This window comes from Lepidochelys kempii, chromosome 9 (genome assembly GCF_965140285.1).
Source record: "Lepidochelys kempii isolate rLepKem1 chromosome 9, rLepKem1.hap1, whole genome shotgun sequence".
In the NCBI taxonomy this organism is placed as follows: domain Eukaryota; kingdom Metazoa; phylum Chordata; order Testudines; family Cheloniidae; genus Lepidochelys; species Lepidochelys kempii.
The window spans coordinates 58,398,092-58,416,721 of record NC_136388.1 but is presented as its reverse complement, the minus strand read 5'-3'; the positions used below and the strand labels follow the sequence as shown (position 1 = coordinate 58,416,721).

The following is an 18,630-nucleotide window of genomic DNA, read 5'->3' as shown; positions in this document are numbered from 1 at the left end:
CAACTGGTTGGTCAGGTCACCAGGGTCCTCTCTCCTCATCCCTTTGTCCTCCCACTGGCCAGAACTAGCTGACTGCCAAGCTAGGGTGGGCCTCTTTGTCACCAGGTCACCGGTTGTTAGGGTTCTCCATAGCCAGGCCATTGTCCGGGGGTCCCAGTTGCTAGGCGAGGTAACATCTGGTCCTCTACAACAACAAACCTTCTCCCACCACCTTGTTAAAACATGCAGCACACAGGGAAGCTGCGGCACACACGATATTCATGTAAAACACTACAAAAATCCCCAACTTCATCACAGATGGCATTTCAGCAATACTGAGGAATCCCTATATATTCACAGGGCTCAGCTATCCCTTTGTGAGGCTAAGCCATGCTGTGGAGGGGAGTAGGTGGTCTAACAGCCCAGTGGAGATGGTCAGCAGGCATTATAGCTTAGCAAGGCATAACACTGTCTGATCACTGAGGGCAGTGTGCTGGGATGTGCCTATTGCTACACTTGACCAACAGGTCTGGCCAGCACTACCCATGGACAAAGGATCCTATCTGCACCCACATCCCACCCAGGCATGGTCCCTCCACTCCCTCTCCCCTTTAGACAGAACCAAAGGGCAGTAAAGCTTCCTACACCCTCCCCACTGTAGGACACCTCTGAAGGTGGGGCACCATTTGGCTGACCACCTCCGACTTTCAGGGGACTCCTTCAGTACGAGACCCCATTATTAGCACAGTAATACCCACTCATCTTTGCTCTTATTCAAAGAGTTCAAAGAGCTTCCCAGAGTCATATTAATGGTACCGGATTTATTGGCATCATTACAGGACCATAAACCATAGCTTGATTACTGTACCCTGAGGGCAAGCAGCCTCCCCAGTTTGCATCTAAAAACCTTGCCAGTTTCACAATGAGAATTTGCACTAATACTTTGGGATCCTTCTGTATAGTCCTGACTTTCAAATCAATAAGCATGATTTTTTTAAAAATGGAGTTACTATAGCCTTGAAAACTTGTCATGAAAACTTATGAGCCCACACATTTAACATGATGGCTTGTATAAGGGAGAAAAAAGCTGTTCCACTGGCCTTGGGGTAGAATTTTGCAGAGATATCACAATATCTGCCTTGTCTAGGGGTTTTCGTTTGAGGTCATTAAACAATGGCATGATTTTTCTACAATAGGTGGAACAAGCAGAACCCAAGAAGTTTCTATTGTGAGACTCTGTGCCCCAAAGCAATAGCCTGGTGCCCCCATATTCAGCACTGTCATGTAATTAGGATATGTTTTGTACAAAGTATGTCTTGTGGGGTATCATTCTAAAAGTTTTGATCCTCTAAACGTTAATTTCTCATTGACTTGTATGTGTTATTATTGTATGTGAAGTTTTGCTATGTGTGTGTGATGGGTTCAGTTACAGGAGATCCCCTTGGGACGGTCACTTGATGTGCAGAAATTACTTCTAGGCCCATTTTCTGTGCCAGCTTGGGACTCCAGAACCCTGCCTTGTTGAGCCAGACATGCTAGCCTGCTGCAACACAGACCCAGGTCTAGTCCACACGTCCAAAGCTGCAGACTTTAACCAAAAACAGCTCAGCAGGTTACCTCTCCAGCACCCAAACTCCCAGTTCCCAATGGGATCCAAACCCCAAATAAATCAGTTTTACTCTGTATAAAGCTCATACAGGGTAAACTCATAAATTGTCCGCCCTCTTTAAGACTGATAGAGATATGCACAGCTGTTTGCTCCCCCAGGTATTAATCACTTACTCTGGGTTCATTAACAAACAAAAGTGATTTTATTAAATATAAAAAGTAGGATTCAAGTGGTTTCAAGTAATAACAGACAGAACAAAGTAAGTCACCAAGCAAAATAAAGCAAACACACACAAGTCTAAGCCTTATACATTAAGAAACTGATTACAGGTAATATTTCACCATCATAGATGTTCCAATAAGCTTCTTTCACAGACTAGACTCCTTCCTAGTCTGGGCCCAATCCTTTCCCCGGTACTGTCCTTGTTAGTTCCAGCAGACATCTCAGGTGGTGAGTAGGGGTTTTCTTATGACTGACAGCCTCTTTGTCCTGCTCCACCCCCTTTCATAGCTTTGGCACAAGGCGAGGATCTTTTGTATGCGCTTGGCCCCCACCCCTCCTTCTAAATGGAAAAGTACAAGATTTAAGATGGATTTCAGTACCAGGTGACATGGTGAGACCTCATTCTTCATTACCCACAGGCTGGCCCACACGTACACAGGAAGGCTTGCAGGTAAATAAACCCATTCACAGTTCATTGATTCTGAAGCATCCTTAATGGCTTCCACTTAATATGTTTACATCAGTAATACAAGTTTATATCTTATGTTTCTTAATTCAGACATAGAAATAATACATGCAAACAAATAGAATGAACACACACAGAGTAGATTACAAGCTTTCTAATGATACCTTACAATGGGTATTTAGCATAAAGCATATTCCAGTTATGTCATATTCACATTCATAAGCATATTTTCATAAAGCATATGGAGTGCAATGTCACAGTGTGTGTTACTGAAAGATGTTGTGAAGTTGGAAACACCCACAACAAGCCTTTCAGGTACAACAATGAAGAAGCTAGACCAGGGGTAGGAAAACTATGGCCCACGGGCCGGATCCAACCCCTCAGGGCTTTGGATCTGCCCCATGGGATTGCCACCCCCATGGCACCACAGCCAATGGGTGCTTCGGGGGAGGTACCCACAGACAAAGGCAGCGCGCGGAGCCCTCTCCCCCGGGGGCCGCAGGGATGTGGTGCCAGCCGATTCCCAGAGCAGTGCGGGGCTGGGACCAGGGCAGGCAGGGAGCCTGCCTTACCCTGGTGCGCACCGCTGCCACCCCGGAGCCACTCCAGGTAAGTGGCGCCAGGCCACAGCCCACACCCCGAACACCTCCTGCACCCCATACCCCAACTCCCTGCCCTGAGCCCCCTGCCACACCCTGCCTGCACCCCAACCCCCTAGTACACCCCACACCCCAACCCCCTGCCCTGAGCCCCCTGCCTGCACCCCACCCCCCTGGTGCACCCCACACCCCTCCTGCACCCCAACCTCTTGCCCTGAGCCTCTTGATGCACCCTACAACCCCTTCCCTGAGCCCCCACACACTCCGCACCCCTCCTGCACCTCAACCTCCTGCCCTGAGCCCCCTCCCACACTCTGCATCCCTCCCTGCACCACTGCCCTGAGCCACCTCCTGCACTCTGCACTCCCTTCCCTGAACCCCCTCGTAAACCTCACACCCCTCCTCTGCCCCAACCCTTTGCCCTAAGCCCCTTCCTGCACCCACACTCCCTCCTGCACCCCAACCCCCTGCCCCAGCCCTACATTCATGGCCCTGCATGCAATTTCCCCACCCAGATGTGGCCCTCAGGCCAAAAAGTTTGCCCACCCCTGAGCTAGACAGTGCTAATAGCCCATCAGCAAAGACAATGGACCATGGACAAGGTTTGTGCTTGCCTGGGTACCCTTCAGCCAGCCTATGAATAATGGGTGCTACGACTCAGCAAGGCATGCAAGGGCATGTGACCAGACCACATGACACTGAACTCCATTTTGGTACCTGTATTTTTCCACAGACTGGGCTGGGAACTTAGCTTGGACAAAGGGTTCCTGCCATAGACAGTGACTATATAAGGTGGGGAAGTGACATCATGATTTGTCTTCACTCCCCTGCAACTCAGCACCTGGAAGAACCTCTAAAAGACAAAGGACTTGGAATGGGCGAGGGGAACCCAGGCTGCACTGCAAAGGCAGCCTATGCCTCAGGAATTCGCAAGCCTGCTTGCATCATCAGTCAGGGTGAGATATTGCTAATTCAAATCCTATCTGTCTAGTATATTAGGCTTAGTTTGTGGTTTTATTTCCTAGGTAATCTGCTTTGATCTGTTTGCTATCACTTATAATCACGTAAAATCTATCTTTCTGTAGTTAATAAACTTGTTTTATCTTAACCAGTGTGTTTTTGAGTGAAGTGTTTGGGAAAATCTCAGCTTGTTCCCCACATCAAGGGGGAAGTGGATTAATTTAATGAGTTTGCACCATACAGATCCCTGTGCAGTGCAAGGCAGTATAATTCTGGGTTTATACTCCAGTTGGGTGCAAGGCTGGAGAGCTGGTGCTTCCATAGTTGATCCTTAAGTGGCTTTGGTAAAGCACCCAGGTAACTCAGTTGGATGTTTGGCACCACCTGCTGTTGTGTTGGGTGACAACAGGGCCTGGAGAGGCTGGCTGGTCACAGCAGCAGAGCAGTGTGAGAGAGGCCAACCCAGATGAATTGATAGGGCGCACAGTAGTTCCAACGGCTCCCAGACTGCACCCTGGGGGTAAGAACACGTCACATCTGTGTGTAGCTAAGTAGCTGGGTATGACCAAAATTAGGGCATTGGGTTAAATAAAAAGTGAAGAGTATTGCACAGAGTACATGATCTGCAACATTTAGCAATTTGGCCTCTCAAACAAATAGATACTGCTGACTTGTGACTGAATCTAAGCATGGTAACCGTCAAATACCTGAAGCAAGATTTTAAAGTGTTCTGTTCAATAACAAGGGGAATAACTAAAGGAGACACTCATCAGGGAGTGCTGGCTGATTTTAGTTTGTTTTTTCACAGCTTAGAAATATAACCAATTTTTTTTTCTACCACTGAAATGCCGCCACCTCTGGAGTGGTGGGTGATAACTATACTCCACAAACACCACAACAGAACAAGGGTTAGGAAGAAGACATAATGAAAAACATGGACTGAGTTCACACACTGATGTGACTGTACGTGCTGGAATTTGGATAAGCTAGCCCTCGACAGGAGTGCGTGCACACCCTGGGACCTTTAATGACCACAACTGGAAACGGCTTCAATTGACATCTCATGTGAAATACAGCACACCACCACGATGCTGGGGCGTGGTTCAGGGGAACAGCGCCCTCAGTTTTCCTTGGAGTCTCCTGTGCAGGAACATACTCAGCGCAAGCCATTTAGTTGGTGACATCCAGTGAAACCACAAAACCTGGAACCATATGGCAACGATTGCAAGCTTTCAACAATGAGGACACAGTTATGCCATGAACTGGAGGGATGCAATCTCTTTAATACCAGCTGAGTTATTTACATTTGATAAACATACACTACTGCTCAAAAGAAACAGCTGGTGACCCACAGTGCTTGTGCGCACCCTCTTGGGGACCACATGAAATTAGGGCCCAGAGCCAAGGGAGGACAAAATTCTACATCTAGCAGTACTGTTACACTTTTCTGAAGGGAGATGACGGAAAAGACTTAGGCAGCTTAGTCATAATCTACTGTCCCAATGGAGTGGAAAAGAAAGGAAAAGCTGGAGAAGCCACCTAGGACTCTAGGAGAAACATCTTCTCCCCTTTTCTGGTGCAACACTGATCCCAGCAGAGCAGGTATCTCACAGCAAGAGTTTACTCTGAGCCAAACCCATGGCTGGCAGTGTGCAGGTCAAAGGCCAATGCTTCCTTTGCCCCTGAAGGAGCAGCTGTGCATGAAAGACTGGAGGTGGTGCTACCAGGCTGGGCGCCCTGCCTTCGGCGCTAAATGCTTTAAAGCAGAAACACACCACATGCAACCCCTTTCCCTTCTGCAGTTAGTGAGGGAAATACAAAAACCTGTTCACTTGGACTCAGCTCAGCTGGGCTGCAGGTAACCAGTGACTCTGTTGTTCATGGACAGTTAAGTTAGGCAGGGAATGAGAAAGCAGAGCATCCCAGCTGCACAGCAAGCAAGTTTACACATTCATGGGAGTTTTGAACATTGCTCTCCAGCAGGCACCATGCTGGAAGAGTATTCCCTAAATAACCCTTTAGTACCCACGGTCCAGCCTGCCCCTTCTACCTGTCCCTTTCCTTTGTCTTTAAGAGGCAAACATAACAGAGAAAGAAAATAACTGAAAATAAAAAGTAGTGGTCTCACAGTGGCAGCCCACCTAATCTGGGCACATGCTACCAACTCCCCCAGCAAGAGCATGAGCCTTCCATTCAGAATCCATGAGAACTCTGAGGTTCCTGCAGAAAGAAGCTGGTAGGGGATACTCACTCGCTCCTCTCCCATCATCGTCTGCCGGAAAACGAGAAAATTCCAGTTGAAAACATGAGCTTGAGCAGTAGCACCTGGCCACTGATTGGAGGAGAATGAGCACTTAATCCTGGCTGGGTTAGCCTGCCCACGCTGCTCCAAAAAGGAGCTTGGGTTGTATGGGAGGGAGCATTACTGTTCTGATCCAAACAGGCACTGATGCCCATTGCTAGCTTTTGGGAAAAGGATTGTCTCCGTGTTCCTGCCATGAGGGGGTCCTAGGAATTCAGCGTTATGATTTTCCAGGGCAAACCCAGCCTCCAAAAGCTTTCTCCAGGTATCGAGCCATAGCCAGTGTCAGATGGTCATTGTGCGGGCCTGCCACCACCTGAATTCCCAAGGGAAGTCCCTCACTGCTCAAGCCCAGTGGGCACTGGGTGACAGGCAAGCCCAGGACATTGAAAACAGCTGAAAAAAAGAGAAGGGCAGATCAGAATAGACACAAAGTGCTCCATCCTTGGTCCTTCTCATCCACGTCACTTGCTGTGGCCTCTGGAGAGTTCACAGGGTAAGCAGTGAGTTTGATCCAGTACAGACTGCAAGGACAGTTTGAAAATATTTAAATCAAGATGGATGTTTTTTCTAGAAGATCTGATTTAGTTCAAACGGGAATTAATTTAGGGAAGTTCTCTATACTGTGTTACAAAGGAGGTCAGAGTAGATGATCACAATGGTCCCTTCTGGCCTTAGAATCTAGGAATCTGCCCACTTTAATGAGAAATCTGCACATTGGAGCCTCCAACTAGCAGTGGATCTACAAGTGCCACTAAACTGTTTGTCTCACAAGGTCAAACTACTGCATCACATGAGATACAACAGTCACGCAACATCACCACACCTCAAGATCATGACCTTGAGAGGCCCTTTTTCATGATGATATTCTATACAGTGTCAAGTTATTCCAAAACCACACTGCATCATAGTGCAGCACTGAGACAAAGGGACTCAAGACTTGAGAAAGCCATGCAAAGCATATCAATGGGGCAAATCCTGGAAATCTCAGGATGGGTGGCAACCCCTGGATGTTCGCTAGAAAGGGACACATGTGATACAGCTTTAACACCCATCCTGTAAAGAGGATGAAGGTGACCAGTTAGGTTCCCTGATATGAGGGTTCCCATGCTACTGCAGTCACACTTCAGTCAAATGGCCATCACCAATAGGAGGCCCAGAAATACCACATGGATTTAAAGTGTGGTTGTAGACACTGTCCATCACTTACAGGGTGGTGAGAAGCACCTGTCACAGGCTACAACTCCATTAGCAAGGTAACTGCCCCAAATTAAAATGTCTTGTAGGGTCATCCACACTGCTCTCTCCACACATGTCAACCTGGATATAGTGTTGTGTTCAGATAGCACTTACATGGCTCCTTTAACACAGAAGCAAGAACTCAAGAGTTCATCCCAAACATAAGTGGGTTTCTGCTCCCACTCTTCTAAAAGTTTACTCTTCAATTAATAGGCAGATGCCCCTGCAGAGCATCTGCATAAGTCTCCTGATGTGCAACCAGAAAAATCACATCTCAGAATGAACACTACAGTAGCATCTACACTACTGTAGCCCCTAGAGGTTCTGAGCAGGCCTTAAGCAGCACACAAAGGAGTAAAACAAAAACAGACCTGCTCCAGAAAGCTCCTCATCTAGGATTATGGGCCAAGAGACCACCAACACAACCATTGCTTGGTAGCAACTGCTTTGCAGCACAAGTGAGAGGCGCAGTGCATCCCGCTAGAGGCTATGATTGCCACCTCTCGCATTCTCCAGGGTGAGACAGCATATGGCTAGACTGCTCTCTTGAACCTGTGAATACATTTGCCCAATTTTTAAAAGGAAAGATTCTCATGAGACCCACCCCTCATTTTGATATGCTTTCACTACTGGGAACAGGCCTTTTGAGATAGTACTATGCTATCCGATTACTTCTGGCACAGCTGAGATTGCCAGCTTGTCTCCCACCACTCAAGGGCTGCTCACCTGTATACGCGAAGTTGAAAGGCATCCCCAAGGGAGAGTAGTGCTTAGGTGCCACTATGGGGTGGGAAGGGTACAAAAGCATCCCATCAGTCCCCAGCAAGTTCATCATCTCAGTCCGCAGGCTGTGTCCCATGCTCACCAGCTTGGCATTCCCACCAGGGTTGAGTTTCATCAGCTTCTCTGTCAGTGCCAGGGCTATAGAGCAACAGCAAACACACATGTGGTATTCCAGAGAGGCAAACAAGAGACAGCACATCACACAGTGTAGTCTCCTTTACAAAGCACCTTGGAAAAATATCCCCTTCTTGGCGAGACTAGACACGGGAGCATGGGAATTGCTCCAGGAGCAGGTGGGAGGAGACTGTTTCCTGGCTTGCATGTGGCTAGAGCAAGTGCTGCCCATACATGCAGGATGATTGAATGTGACATTCCCCTCCACAGGTTTCAGAGTAGCAGCCATGTTAGTCTGTATTCGCAAAAAGAAAAGGAGGACTTGTGGCACCTTAGAGACTAACCAATTTATTTGAGCATAAGCTTTCGTGAGCTACAGCTCACTTCATCGGACGCATTCATTTACCGATGAAGTGAGCTGTAGCACACGAAAGTTTATGCTCAAATAAATTGGTTAGTCTCTAAAGTGCCGCAAGTACTCCGTTCCTCTCCACGTTGACCAAAGAAGCTGGGAAGATTAATATTAACTCCTTAATGTCTAAGAACCACATTTGTTACATGTAATAGCAAAGAATTCAAGGTTGAAGGGGTTCAAACAGCTCTATGTGAGGTACCTGAAGAGTTCGTTTGTTTGTTTTAAAGAGAAACATTCCAAGTCTGAGTCAGAAAGAAAATACTCCTGTCTTCTCACAGCGTCATCAGGAGCATGTCATCCCCTGCCCATTAAGATGTGTTCCCAGAAGCATGGACTGACTCAGATGAGAAACTAGAACAACCAGATCTTTTTGTTCTATAATTTCTAGAAGGTTATTGGTATATTCTTCCCCTGTGCTTCCCATAAAATCTGCCAGTATGAGACCACACCCTACAATACATTGTCCAATGTTTTATCTGATACAGTTTTAAATGACTCAAGCAACGAGGTTTCCGCCATTTCCCTCAGGAGATTATTCCATAGCCAGATAAACCTCATGACCTCAGCATTCAGAAGTTTTTCCTAATATTCCACTTACATTTTCCTTTGCAAAGAATCACCCTAAATAATTCCTCTTCATCCTTGGCATTTGCATACTTCAAATATCTGTACACACTTACTGTATATTATTAGAAATAATTTTACCTGCCTTGAGCCCAGAGAAAAACCAAACCAAAACTGGAACGAAGAGGGAACATTCCAGTAAAAAGCTCAAGAGCCAGAAAACAGAACTCCCACCCAACTCCATACCATAGCTCCCAATATTTTCTATTCAGTCATATACCACAACATACATACCTCCTTCAAGTGCTACATCACTTATAGCACTGTATATGCTATAATGTGTATACAATCACTCATGCCCTGTTAAATGCAGCAATCTTTTGGGTGGAATGTGGCAACTGTGTATAACAGCACATAGCTATTGTTTAGGATAGGATGTGAAGAATACCTTTTCATAGAATCATAGAATCATAGAATATCAGGGTTGGAAGGGACCTCAGGAGGTCATCTAGTCCAACCCCCCGCTCAAAGCAGGACCAATCCCCAACTAAATCATCAACTTTCCAACTGGAAGAGCTGGGTAGGAATTTAAGGAGGCAGAATGTATTTACCCAAGTTGGAATCTGACCAAACACTGGCCAAACTATCATAATCTTACAAAGAGAGCTTCTTTCATAGCCACAGGCTGTAAATTAGGATTATAAACAACTGCAAATTCATTTTAACTTGGGTTTATTTATTTTTTAAACAGAAAGCCCCATTAAATGAGATGGCTTGACTTTACCAATGGCTGGGATGGTGTGCAAAGACATCCCCAGGAACCATTTCATCAGCTCCCACAGCGGCCATACAGGCTTCCCATGATCCCCAAGCAGGTCTGTGAACAGCTGTGCTTCCTGCAATTAACACACACATCACATCAATGCTGGCAGGGGGTTGTAGTTAATATGCAGTGAGTGACAGGATAAGAGAAAGCGCTGAACCCCTCATTACCAGCAGCATTATCACAGTCACCAGATTATCTGCATTCTCTGCTGAGCAGGGTGGGGAGACCACATACTGCACCAAAAGTGACCAATCCCCATCCATAGCGGAACAGAAAATTATTGTTAAATACAAGACTCACATGGGGCGTTGGCAGGTTTCCCACGCACTGCTAAACCAACTGACCGGCCCACCACATCCGGGAGAAAGGAGGAACTGAGGAGGTATATTTTCATCTGGTAGGGAGATTTTGTACTGGTTGTGGGAAAATCCTCATCAGCCAGGAGGGTGCTCAACCACTGGCACTGTCTACTTCTGATGGTGTACCCCAGATCAGGCAATAAGAGGGGCAGAAGTAAATATTTTTTGGGGATGTTCACCATTTTTACATGAATGTTAGTGCTTTTCTCTCTGGATCTGGAGAAGAGGAAGACTGATGGAATGGGACATGGCAGGGCTGCTTGGGATTGTATCTTTCAGGGAGATGAGCCTTTTTGCTATTTGCATATGTAGCCCATTAAGTATGCTATGGGATGCGGACATGAAATACTGTTGTACAGTGCTTGGAGGTCAGGACAAACCCTAAGAAGAGTCAGAAGTAATAAATAAAATGAGTGAGAGAGAAGAGGGACACCAGCAATTTAAGCAAACCACAGAGCAGGTAGGTATTGTAATACAAAAGCTGTATAACACAGACCTGCCAATGAAAATTAACACTAACTTGCAGCACTGTTGACCACTATATGCTGGCTAGTACATATATCATCCACACCATACATACACATGAGTATGCATTAAGCACAAATAGCGTTAAGAACAAATATCATAGCAGTTATATAACCTAACTTGCTATACTATAATCCTGTTCACTTACGGTAAGTATCCCATAACACCTTGCATTACCGGACGTAAACCTTAGCTTAGGTAGATAGGAAAGCTGTCAGGATCAGTATCTATGAGGATTTTTACCATAGTAACAGATAGGGAGTTATTCTCATGGACAAGTACTGGAATGTGCCAAAGGAAGAGGACAAGACATATGATTGTTCTACCCAGGTGCAAACCAAGAAGGTACTTTCACGAACCAGAACCTGGAATGCTAGTATCCAAAACAAAGACAACGAAAGGAACAGAACAAGGAACTGCGACAAACTGATGGACTGAATTTTAGTGACATCTAAAGGAATACGTAACTTGTAAAATCATCCTATAGATACTAACCAGCTGAAACGTAACTCTGGAAGCAGACTTTCCGCGTAAGGTGACTGTAACAATGCTGCACGGGTCTGCTCCTGGAGACCAGCATCACATAGAACCCTTTTCCTGTACTGTATTATTATTGGCTCACAGCAATAAACCGGACTGACATTGGTTATTTGCTCTCAAGTATATTTCATAACAAACCAAAGTGTGTCAAGCAACTGACTATAGAATTTATCAACAGCATCTTTAGTTTCAGTCCTGCCCATCTCCACTTCCCAGCAGTGTTAATGCACCTCAGTCCTGACCTGCATCGCCCCGCTGCTGCTGACAGCGAAAAGAGTGAAAAGAAGGCAAAACTAGCGAATTAGAAAACCATCTGCTTAGCTGAGTCTGTAAGGACTTGCACAGAAAAGGCCAAAGCAAGAATGCTAAAAGGGGTCCCTCATCTACTAGATCACTGGATTTACAGTCACCTCACAAGTGGCTGACACAAGAGGATAATGCTTAAAGTTACAGGAAGATAGAGGTAGAAGTGGGGAGCGAGACAGTGGAAGAAGAGAGGAGACATGCAGCTGGGTCCCAAACCTATCAAGCATGTACATGTCCCCCTCTCTGTCTACTGACAAATGACAGATTCCTCTCCGCTGCAGTATGCTTGTGTCCTGGTCAGAATCAGACGCACCTGCCCATCACTGTCCCGGGAAGACATCATAGCAGACCAGATCTGGAAAGCGTACTTCATCTTGTGGATTGTTATGTGCTGAACTTGGACCCCAAACCGAGTCTCCAGGTGCTCCACCACCTTATGGAAATACAAGCGGAAGAGTGTATCCATCATGTTATGTGATACTTCACTACTCTCAGAAGCAATGAGAGATTGGTGGGTCTGGGTAAAGCTAAGGTAGCTAAGGCCAGTGGGCCAAACACAGCCCACAGAGTTGTCACACAGGATGTGGACCCCCCCATTTTTATTATGTAGCTGGGTACTACAAGTCCAAGGCATGCAAGTCTCCATATTCAAGGCCAACAGGTAGAGTCTGCTCCATTTTATGAAGATCAGATGTTCCCTAGAAAATTTTCATTGCAACTATCAGCTGAACAAAGTCAGGGTACCCCAAAGCTAGCATCAAGGGGACCAGAATAGAACAGGACTTTTTTAATATAGCATCTTTCATCATCAGGTACAGTGACAGAACACTCTACTGGGCAAAGACTGTGCGAGCAAAAGGGGAAAGGCACTCTACACACAGCTGTGGCCCAGATCCACCCTTGGATTTTATAAACATTATATTTTTATGACTGGTATTATGGCTCTTTCCCTTCTAAAAAATCCCAAAGAATCTCCACAATATAAACAAGGAGACTTTTATGCAGGTAAAATATAATTATCCAAACTGGAATTTGGCAAGAACATTGAACAACCTATTCTTGTGTAAGGAACTCATGGCTCACTCTGCATGTATGACTTGTCCAAAAGCTAGACATTAGAACTGTTAGATCTTTAAGATTCCACATAAACTGGTACTAGATATAAGTAAAAGTTATAGTTATAAAGTTATATAACTTTATATATAAAGACCTCAGTTTAACGTCTCATCTGAAGGACAGGACCTAAGCAGCAGTGTCCTAGCTCTGTGCTGCTGGCTCAGCATGAGGTCAGATCCCATCTGTTAATGATGTATGCAGTAAGTGCCAAGTTTCCTGTATACAACTCTGACAGTGCACTACAATTTCAATTTGTAATATGCCCTGGCTATTTCAGTCCTGCTTTCCTCTGTGCAGATATTGACAGTGATGCAAATTATTTGGTAGTTTTATAATTTAATTAACTCCTGGGGGAAATCTGTGCCAAAAAATTAAAATTTTTGCACACAATATTTTAAAATTCCTCAAAATTCTGCATATTTTATTTGTCAAAATAACACAATATAATCATACCAGTATCAATTATTTTGGTAATTTATTTCAAAATACCTGTCAGCAAGTATGTCTGTAACAATACAGACCAAAAAAAAATATCTCAATTTTTTTGACAATTAGATTCCTTACTAGGCATATTAATGCAGAACTTTGAGTAATTCATTTAAATTACAATACAGAACTGTCAGGGGTAATGGAAGAGCTGAGGAAGAGGGAAGGAGCCTAGAGTGAACCTGGAGGGTTGTTGGGTGTGGTTGGGAGAAGTATGGAATGGGTTTTTTTCAGGGGACAGGGGCAGGATTGTTCGGAAGTTGGGGAGCCTCCCCCATGCAGACCCTGGCGGATCCCAAGCCTCTCCCATTCTGTCAGGCACATCTGCCCCTGTCCCCGCACCCCATATCCCAATGGGTCTCTGCAGTCCCCCACTCCCATTCAGCTCCTGGCTCAACGCTGTCACCCAACTAGCTCCTGAGCCCACGCCCCAGTCTGTCCGCCTGTCTACCCATTCTGAACTCTAGTCTGTGACACCCCCCCAGCAGCCCCATATGCCCCACTCTGTCCTAACAGGCCAGGTGCTGTGATGGACTTGTTCTCCTGGAGGAATTTTGTGCCACTGCGCGCATACAGAATTTTTTTTCTTCACAGGAAGTGCTGTAGTTCCTCCTTTTGCCCACCAGAGGCCACTGAGGCACCAGAACAACCCACTGCATTCATACTGTTGGCTGTTCTGGTGCCACAGTTGCCTCTGGTGGGCGAAAGACCGAATTGCAGTATTTCTGGAACAGAATGTATTAAAAATAAAATTCTGCTGGACACATGAATTCTGCACATGTGCAATGGTGCAGAATTCCCCCAGGAGTATATAATGTGAACAAACTTCCATTGGAGATTAGACAGTCAACCAAACTCATCTGGTTTACGACTTACATCATAGCTAAGACTGCTAGTTAGTCACGGAAGTCACGGATTCCGTGACTTTCTGGGACCTCCGTGACTTCTGCAGTAGCTGGTGCGGCTGGCTTGGGGGCCGCCTGAGCAGCTTGGACAGCCCCTGAACCAGCTGTACCAGCCACTGCTGGGTCAGTCTCGGGCCACCGCACCACTGCCCCCGCAGCAGCAGGAGGAATTTGGGTTTGGGAGAAGGCTCAGGGTTAGGGCAGGGGCATGGGAGAGGGTGAGGGCTCCGGGTAGCACTTACCTTGGGGGCTCCCCGGGAGCGGCAACATGTCCCTCCCTCAGCTCCTAGGTTCCCGGCCAATGGGAGCTGTGGAGCCGGTGCTTGGGGCAGAGGCAACGCGCGGAGCCCCCTGACTGTGCCTCCGCCTAGAAGCCAAGGGACATGTAGTCGCTTCCGGGGAGACACACGGAATAGGTAGGGAGCCTTCCAGCCCCAACCCCTCTCCCACCAGCACCAGTGGGGGTTCTGTGGCACCCCACCCCACACACCCCCTGCCCCCCCCCCCCGAGAACCCGCGGTGCCCTCCCGCCAGAGCACTCAAGATTTAGTCATGGGTAAAAGTCATGGACAGGTCATGGGCTGTGAATTTTTGTTTACCACCTGTGACCGGTCCATGACTTTTATTAAAAATACCTGTGACTAAAATGTAGCCTTAATCATAGCTGATCTCAGGTTTCCTACCAGCATGCTCTTGATTCAACTGATTAGCATCCCATTCAAAAGTACTAGCATATAAGGGCCATGATAAACAAGAGATGGAACAGACATAGGTAGAGCAAGTCATCTCTTATCCAACTGACTCTCTGAACCTCTCCCTCCAGGTTTGTCTACCATGCTTCTCACCATGGTATCCGAATGCCTGAATAACCAAGTCCCTCTTACCTTTCTCTGGGCCTGAAGAATTTCCCTGTCCACAGGGGACACGAAAACTGAACCCCCATCATGCTCCATGCAGTAGAATTTTACTTTCTCCAGTGACACCTTTTCATCCAGCTTCAGCCTGCAGTGGAAGGAACAATACCTGGGTCACAAGTCTCCATCTCCTGCTGTTCCCAAGATGGAAACACTGCTCACACACTTGCTAAAGTTCCTCAGATGTTCTACTACATCTGTCATGTTAGAAAGGAGACAGTTGCTACTGACATACAAATAGCTAGGTGTTGGCATTAAATATATCTGGCTGTTTGCCTCAGTGTCACACACAGTCACTGGGTCAGCAGTTTCCACATTTCTTTTTTGTTTTAAGAAAATCTTTGTCTTACAAGATGCCCCTCCATATTAGATCGCTCAGCCAACAGCAAGCATTAGGAACAGCATTCAGCATGTGCATTGGACAGCCAGTGCGGAGGTAGACACAAAGCTGAACACGGACATGTAAAGGACACATGTGCAGCAAAAAGCCAGTAAAGGGGCAGAAGCAGGGTAGAAGAACCTAAAAGATCTCCCCCTGTTCTCACCACTAGTGCCTCTGCAGAAATAATTGTGGTCAGTTGGAAGTCTGTGCTTGTGTGCTGTCAGACTTTCAGTCTCTTCTCCTCCATACAGGATAGGGAGGCCTCAGGGAGCAAAAGCACAGACCCCCAACTGGCTAGTGTGCTTTTGTCTTCTGGAATGAAAGGACTACACCTGAATGTGCTGAGGTAAGGGCAGGGGGAGGGATCCAAGAGCAGCCAGTAAGGGTCATGATGGCTGGGATGAGGTGGAGCGGCTGTAAGAATCTAGCCAGGTAGGAGGGAGAAGTAACCTATAAGATACTGTACACTGACTTTGCATTTATTTTAAGCCATTTCCCATGTTCTGGGCCCTTTGAGGAGAGCTATTCAATCAGTATAATTCACTCTCTCCAAAACGCTCCAGCAGAGGACTCACTGTGTGAAGCTTCAAATAGACAGAATGTATATCACTCACAAGGGGGAGGGATGACTGCCTGTGGGGAGTCAATGCCTATGGCACCTGCATACAGGAGATCCGATACAGAGACTAACCCCAGTGTCAGGTGCCAAGCTGGCACCACTGCTGAAGAAGCAAATCTGTTGTGCAAGATGCGACACATTTGTGCCCCTGAGTTTCCCTATGAAGACTTAAAGATTTCTGCAACCTGAATTCTAAGACATCCTCTCTTGATAGACTAGTTTCGAGTCATCAACCAGGTTGGACCAGTTACTTAACATATGGCACATGAAAGGAGTAATCAGAAATAATCAGATATATGCCTTCCTGGCCAGAAAGTGGTTGAGATCAACGATGAGTTTCACAAAGTGATAAGAGCGACCTACTTTCTGACTCCAGGCCCAGCCATGACCCTCAACATGGGCTCCAGGTCCTCAGCATAGCGACACATGGGACCCGTGCACAGGAACTCCGTCCGCACCCCCAGAGCATTGGGGAACTGACCATCATTGGGGACCACCCCTAAAAGCGCAAAGGCACACGAGTTAGTCGTTACATGGCAAAGTGCATCCTTGCAAACACAACTTCAGCCAAGGTGATTGTCAGAGAGGAGCCGCCCTTTGGACTTCCCCATATGAGAGCGCCATTCACATGCTCATATGATTCACATGCCACTTGGGGAAAAAAAGTGCTCAGATGAAACAGACCAGAGCAGCATGCCGCTTGGCTGCCTACAGTCCAGCCACACTAGGTCGTCCAGCCACTAAGTTACATGGTAATGAGAGGCTCACAGAATAATGACAGACTGCAGCTACAAGAACACCCAGCCATTTTGTTGCTGAGTCAGAAACACTGACCCTGTCAATGTCCTATCGCAAGGATTTGATATCTAGTGTGTCAGGTCTGATGTCACCACACTTTCCCTGAGTTTAACTCATAAGAACAGCCACACTGGGTCAGACCAATGGTCCATTTAGCCCAGTGTCCTGTCTTCCTACAGTGGCCAATGCCAGATACATCAGAGCAAATGAACAGAACAGGGCAATCATTGAGTGATCCAACCCCTGTTGTCCAGTCTCAGCTTCTGATTCCTAAAATAAAGGAGACAGGGTCAGCTTCTCTAACTTCTCAGGCCAAATTCATCTCTGGTTTAACTCCACTAGCTTCCAGGGACTTACACTGGGGAGGAATTTGACTTCCAGCATCCAGCAATAAGCTAGTACTGAAAATCCTCTCTCAAAAAGATACAAATATGTCACAAGGGGGCACATGGAACACCTCCCCACACACCCACACTGATGCCTGTGGTTACCCTGCCAGTGGGAAAACATCCAGTGTCATGTCTGACTCAGGGGGAGAGAAGATGCAAATTCTCAATCCTGGACACTTGGTACCTGTGGTGGGTTTATGTCCAAAGATTCCATTGAAAAAAGCAGGCATCCGAATGCTGCCGCCGATATCTGAGCCCACCCCGATTACGGAACAGGCAGCTCCCAGGACGCAGCCCTCACCACCTGCATGAAAACAAAAACCAGAGACTTATCACTTTTCCCTATGTCCACTGCATAATGCGCTGTGGCAGCCAGCTAGCCTGTGGCAGAACAAAGGAGCTCTGCTTCCTCTCCCTGCAGAAAGTCGCAGAGTTCAAGGCCACAAGGGACCATTAGATCTGGCCTCCTGCTTATCACAGGCTGCTAACTTTGACCCAGAAACCTCCATGCTGAGCCCTATTACTTTTCTTATTTCAGTCCTCAGGAGACTAAACTGCTGGTGCCACAGGCAAAGACCAGGAGAGACCAAGGTGCTACCAATGCCCAAGGCCCATGTTAGGGCAGCGAATTGATTAGGTGAGATACTCTCAGATGAGCCTAGCAAGTGATCCACCACCTCATGCTGCAGCAGCAGGATAAACCTCCCATGGTCCCTGCCAATCTGACCTGGGGGAAAATTTCTCCATGACCCCAAATCTGCTGATCAATATGACCCTGAACATTTGGGCAAGACACTCCGACCAGGCATCTAAGAAAGCCGATTCTCTAAACTTCAGGGCACTGTCCCACTGGCATGGCACCAACGAGCCGGTGGTAGAGAGGCAGAAGCAATGTAGGAGAACCTGCAGATTCCCGCCCCGCCAACACACACACCCCTGTTCCATCCCCTGGTGCCTCTGCAAAAATAATTGGTCAGTTGAAAGTCTGTGCTTGTGTGCTATCAGACTTTCACCCTCTTCTCCTCCATGAAGGATAGAGAGTCCACCCAGTCCAGGTGGTCCATTTCCACCTAGGAAGAATCTCTGATGCTTCAGAAGAAGGGGGAAAAAACCCCAAACAAAACTAGAATGGACCAACTGCACACTGGAGGAAAAAGTCCCTCCTGATCCCTGCAGGCAACTGGCTGAAGCCTTGAAGCTTGAGACCGGATTA

The 18,630-nt window shown here is 46.8% G+C and overlaps 1 protein-coding gene across 2 annotated transcripts in view; it reads right to left on the bottom strand.

Annotated features, from left to right (window-relative positions):
• Nucleotides 1–3,358: 3,358 nt before the first annotated feature.
• Nucleotides 3,359–18,630, bottom strand: part of FAAH2 (fatty acid amide hydrolase 2) — a 31,259-nt gene continuing 15,987 nt past the window's right edge. The window contains exons 5-11 of one of the 2 annotated variants that reach the window (XM_073360580.2): nt 17,602–17,721; nt 16,594–16,729; nt 15,200–15,317; nt 12,122–12,241; nt 10,037–10,148; nt 8,103–8,297; nt 3,359–6,533 (exon numbers count right to left, since the gene is read on the bottom strand). In XM_073360580.2, the coding sequence (XP_073216681.1) occupies nt 6,358–6,533; nt 8,103–8,297; nt 10,037–10,148; nt 12,122–12,241; nt 15,200–15,317; nt 16,594–16,729; nt 17,602–17,721 (977 nt within the window). In that variant the 3' untranslated portion in view covers nt 3,359–6,357. Of the gene's footprint in view, nt 6,662–8,102; nt 8,298–10,036; nt 10,149–12,121; nt 12,242–15,199; nt 15,318–16,593; nt 16,730–17,601; nt 17,722–18,630 lie in introns of both variants that reach the window. The other variant, XM_073360582.2, reaches the window with a different exon arrangement.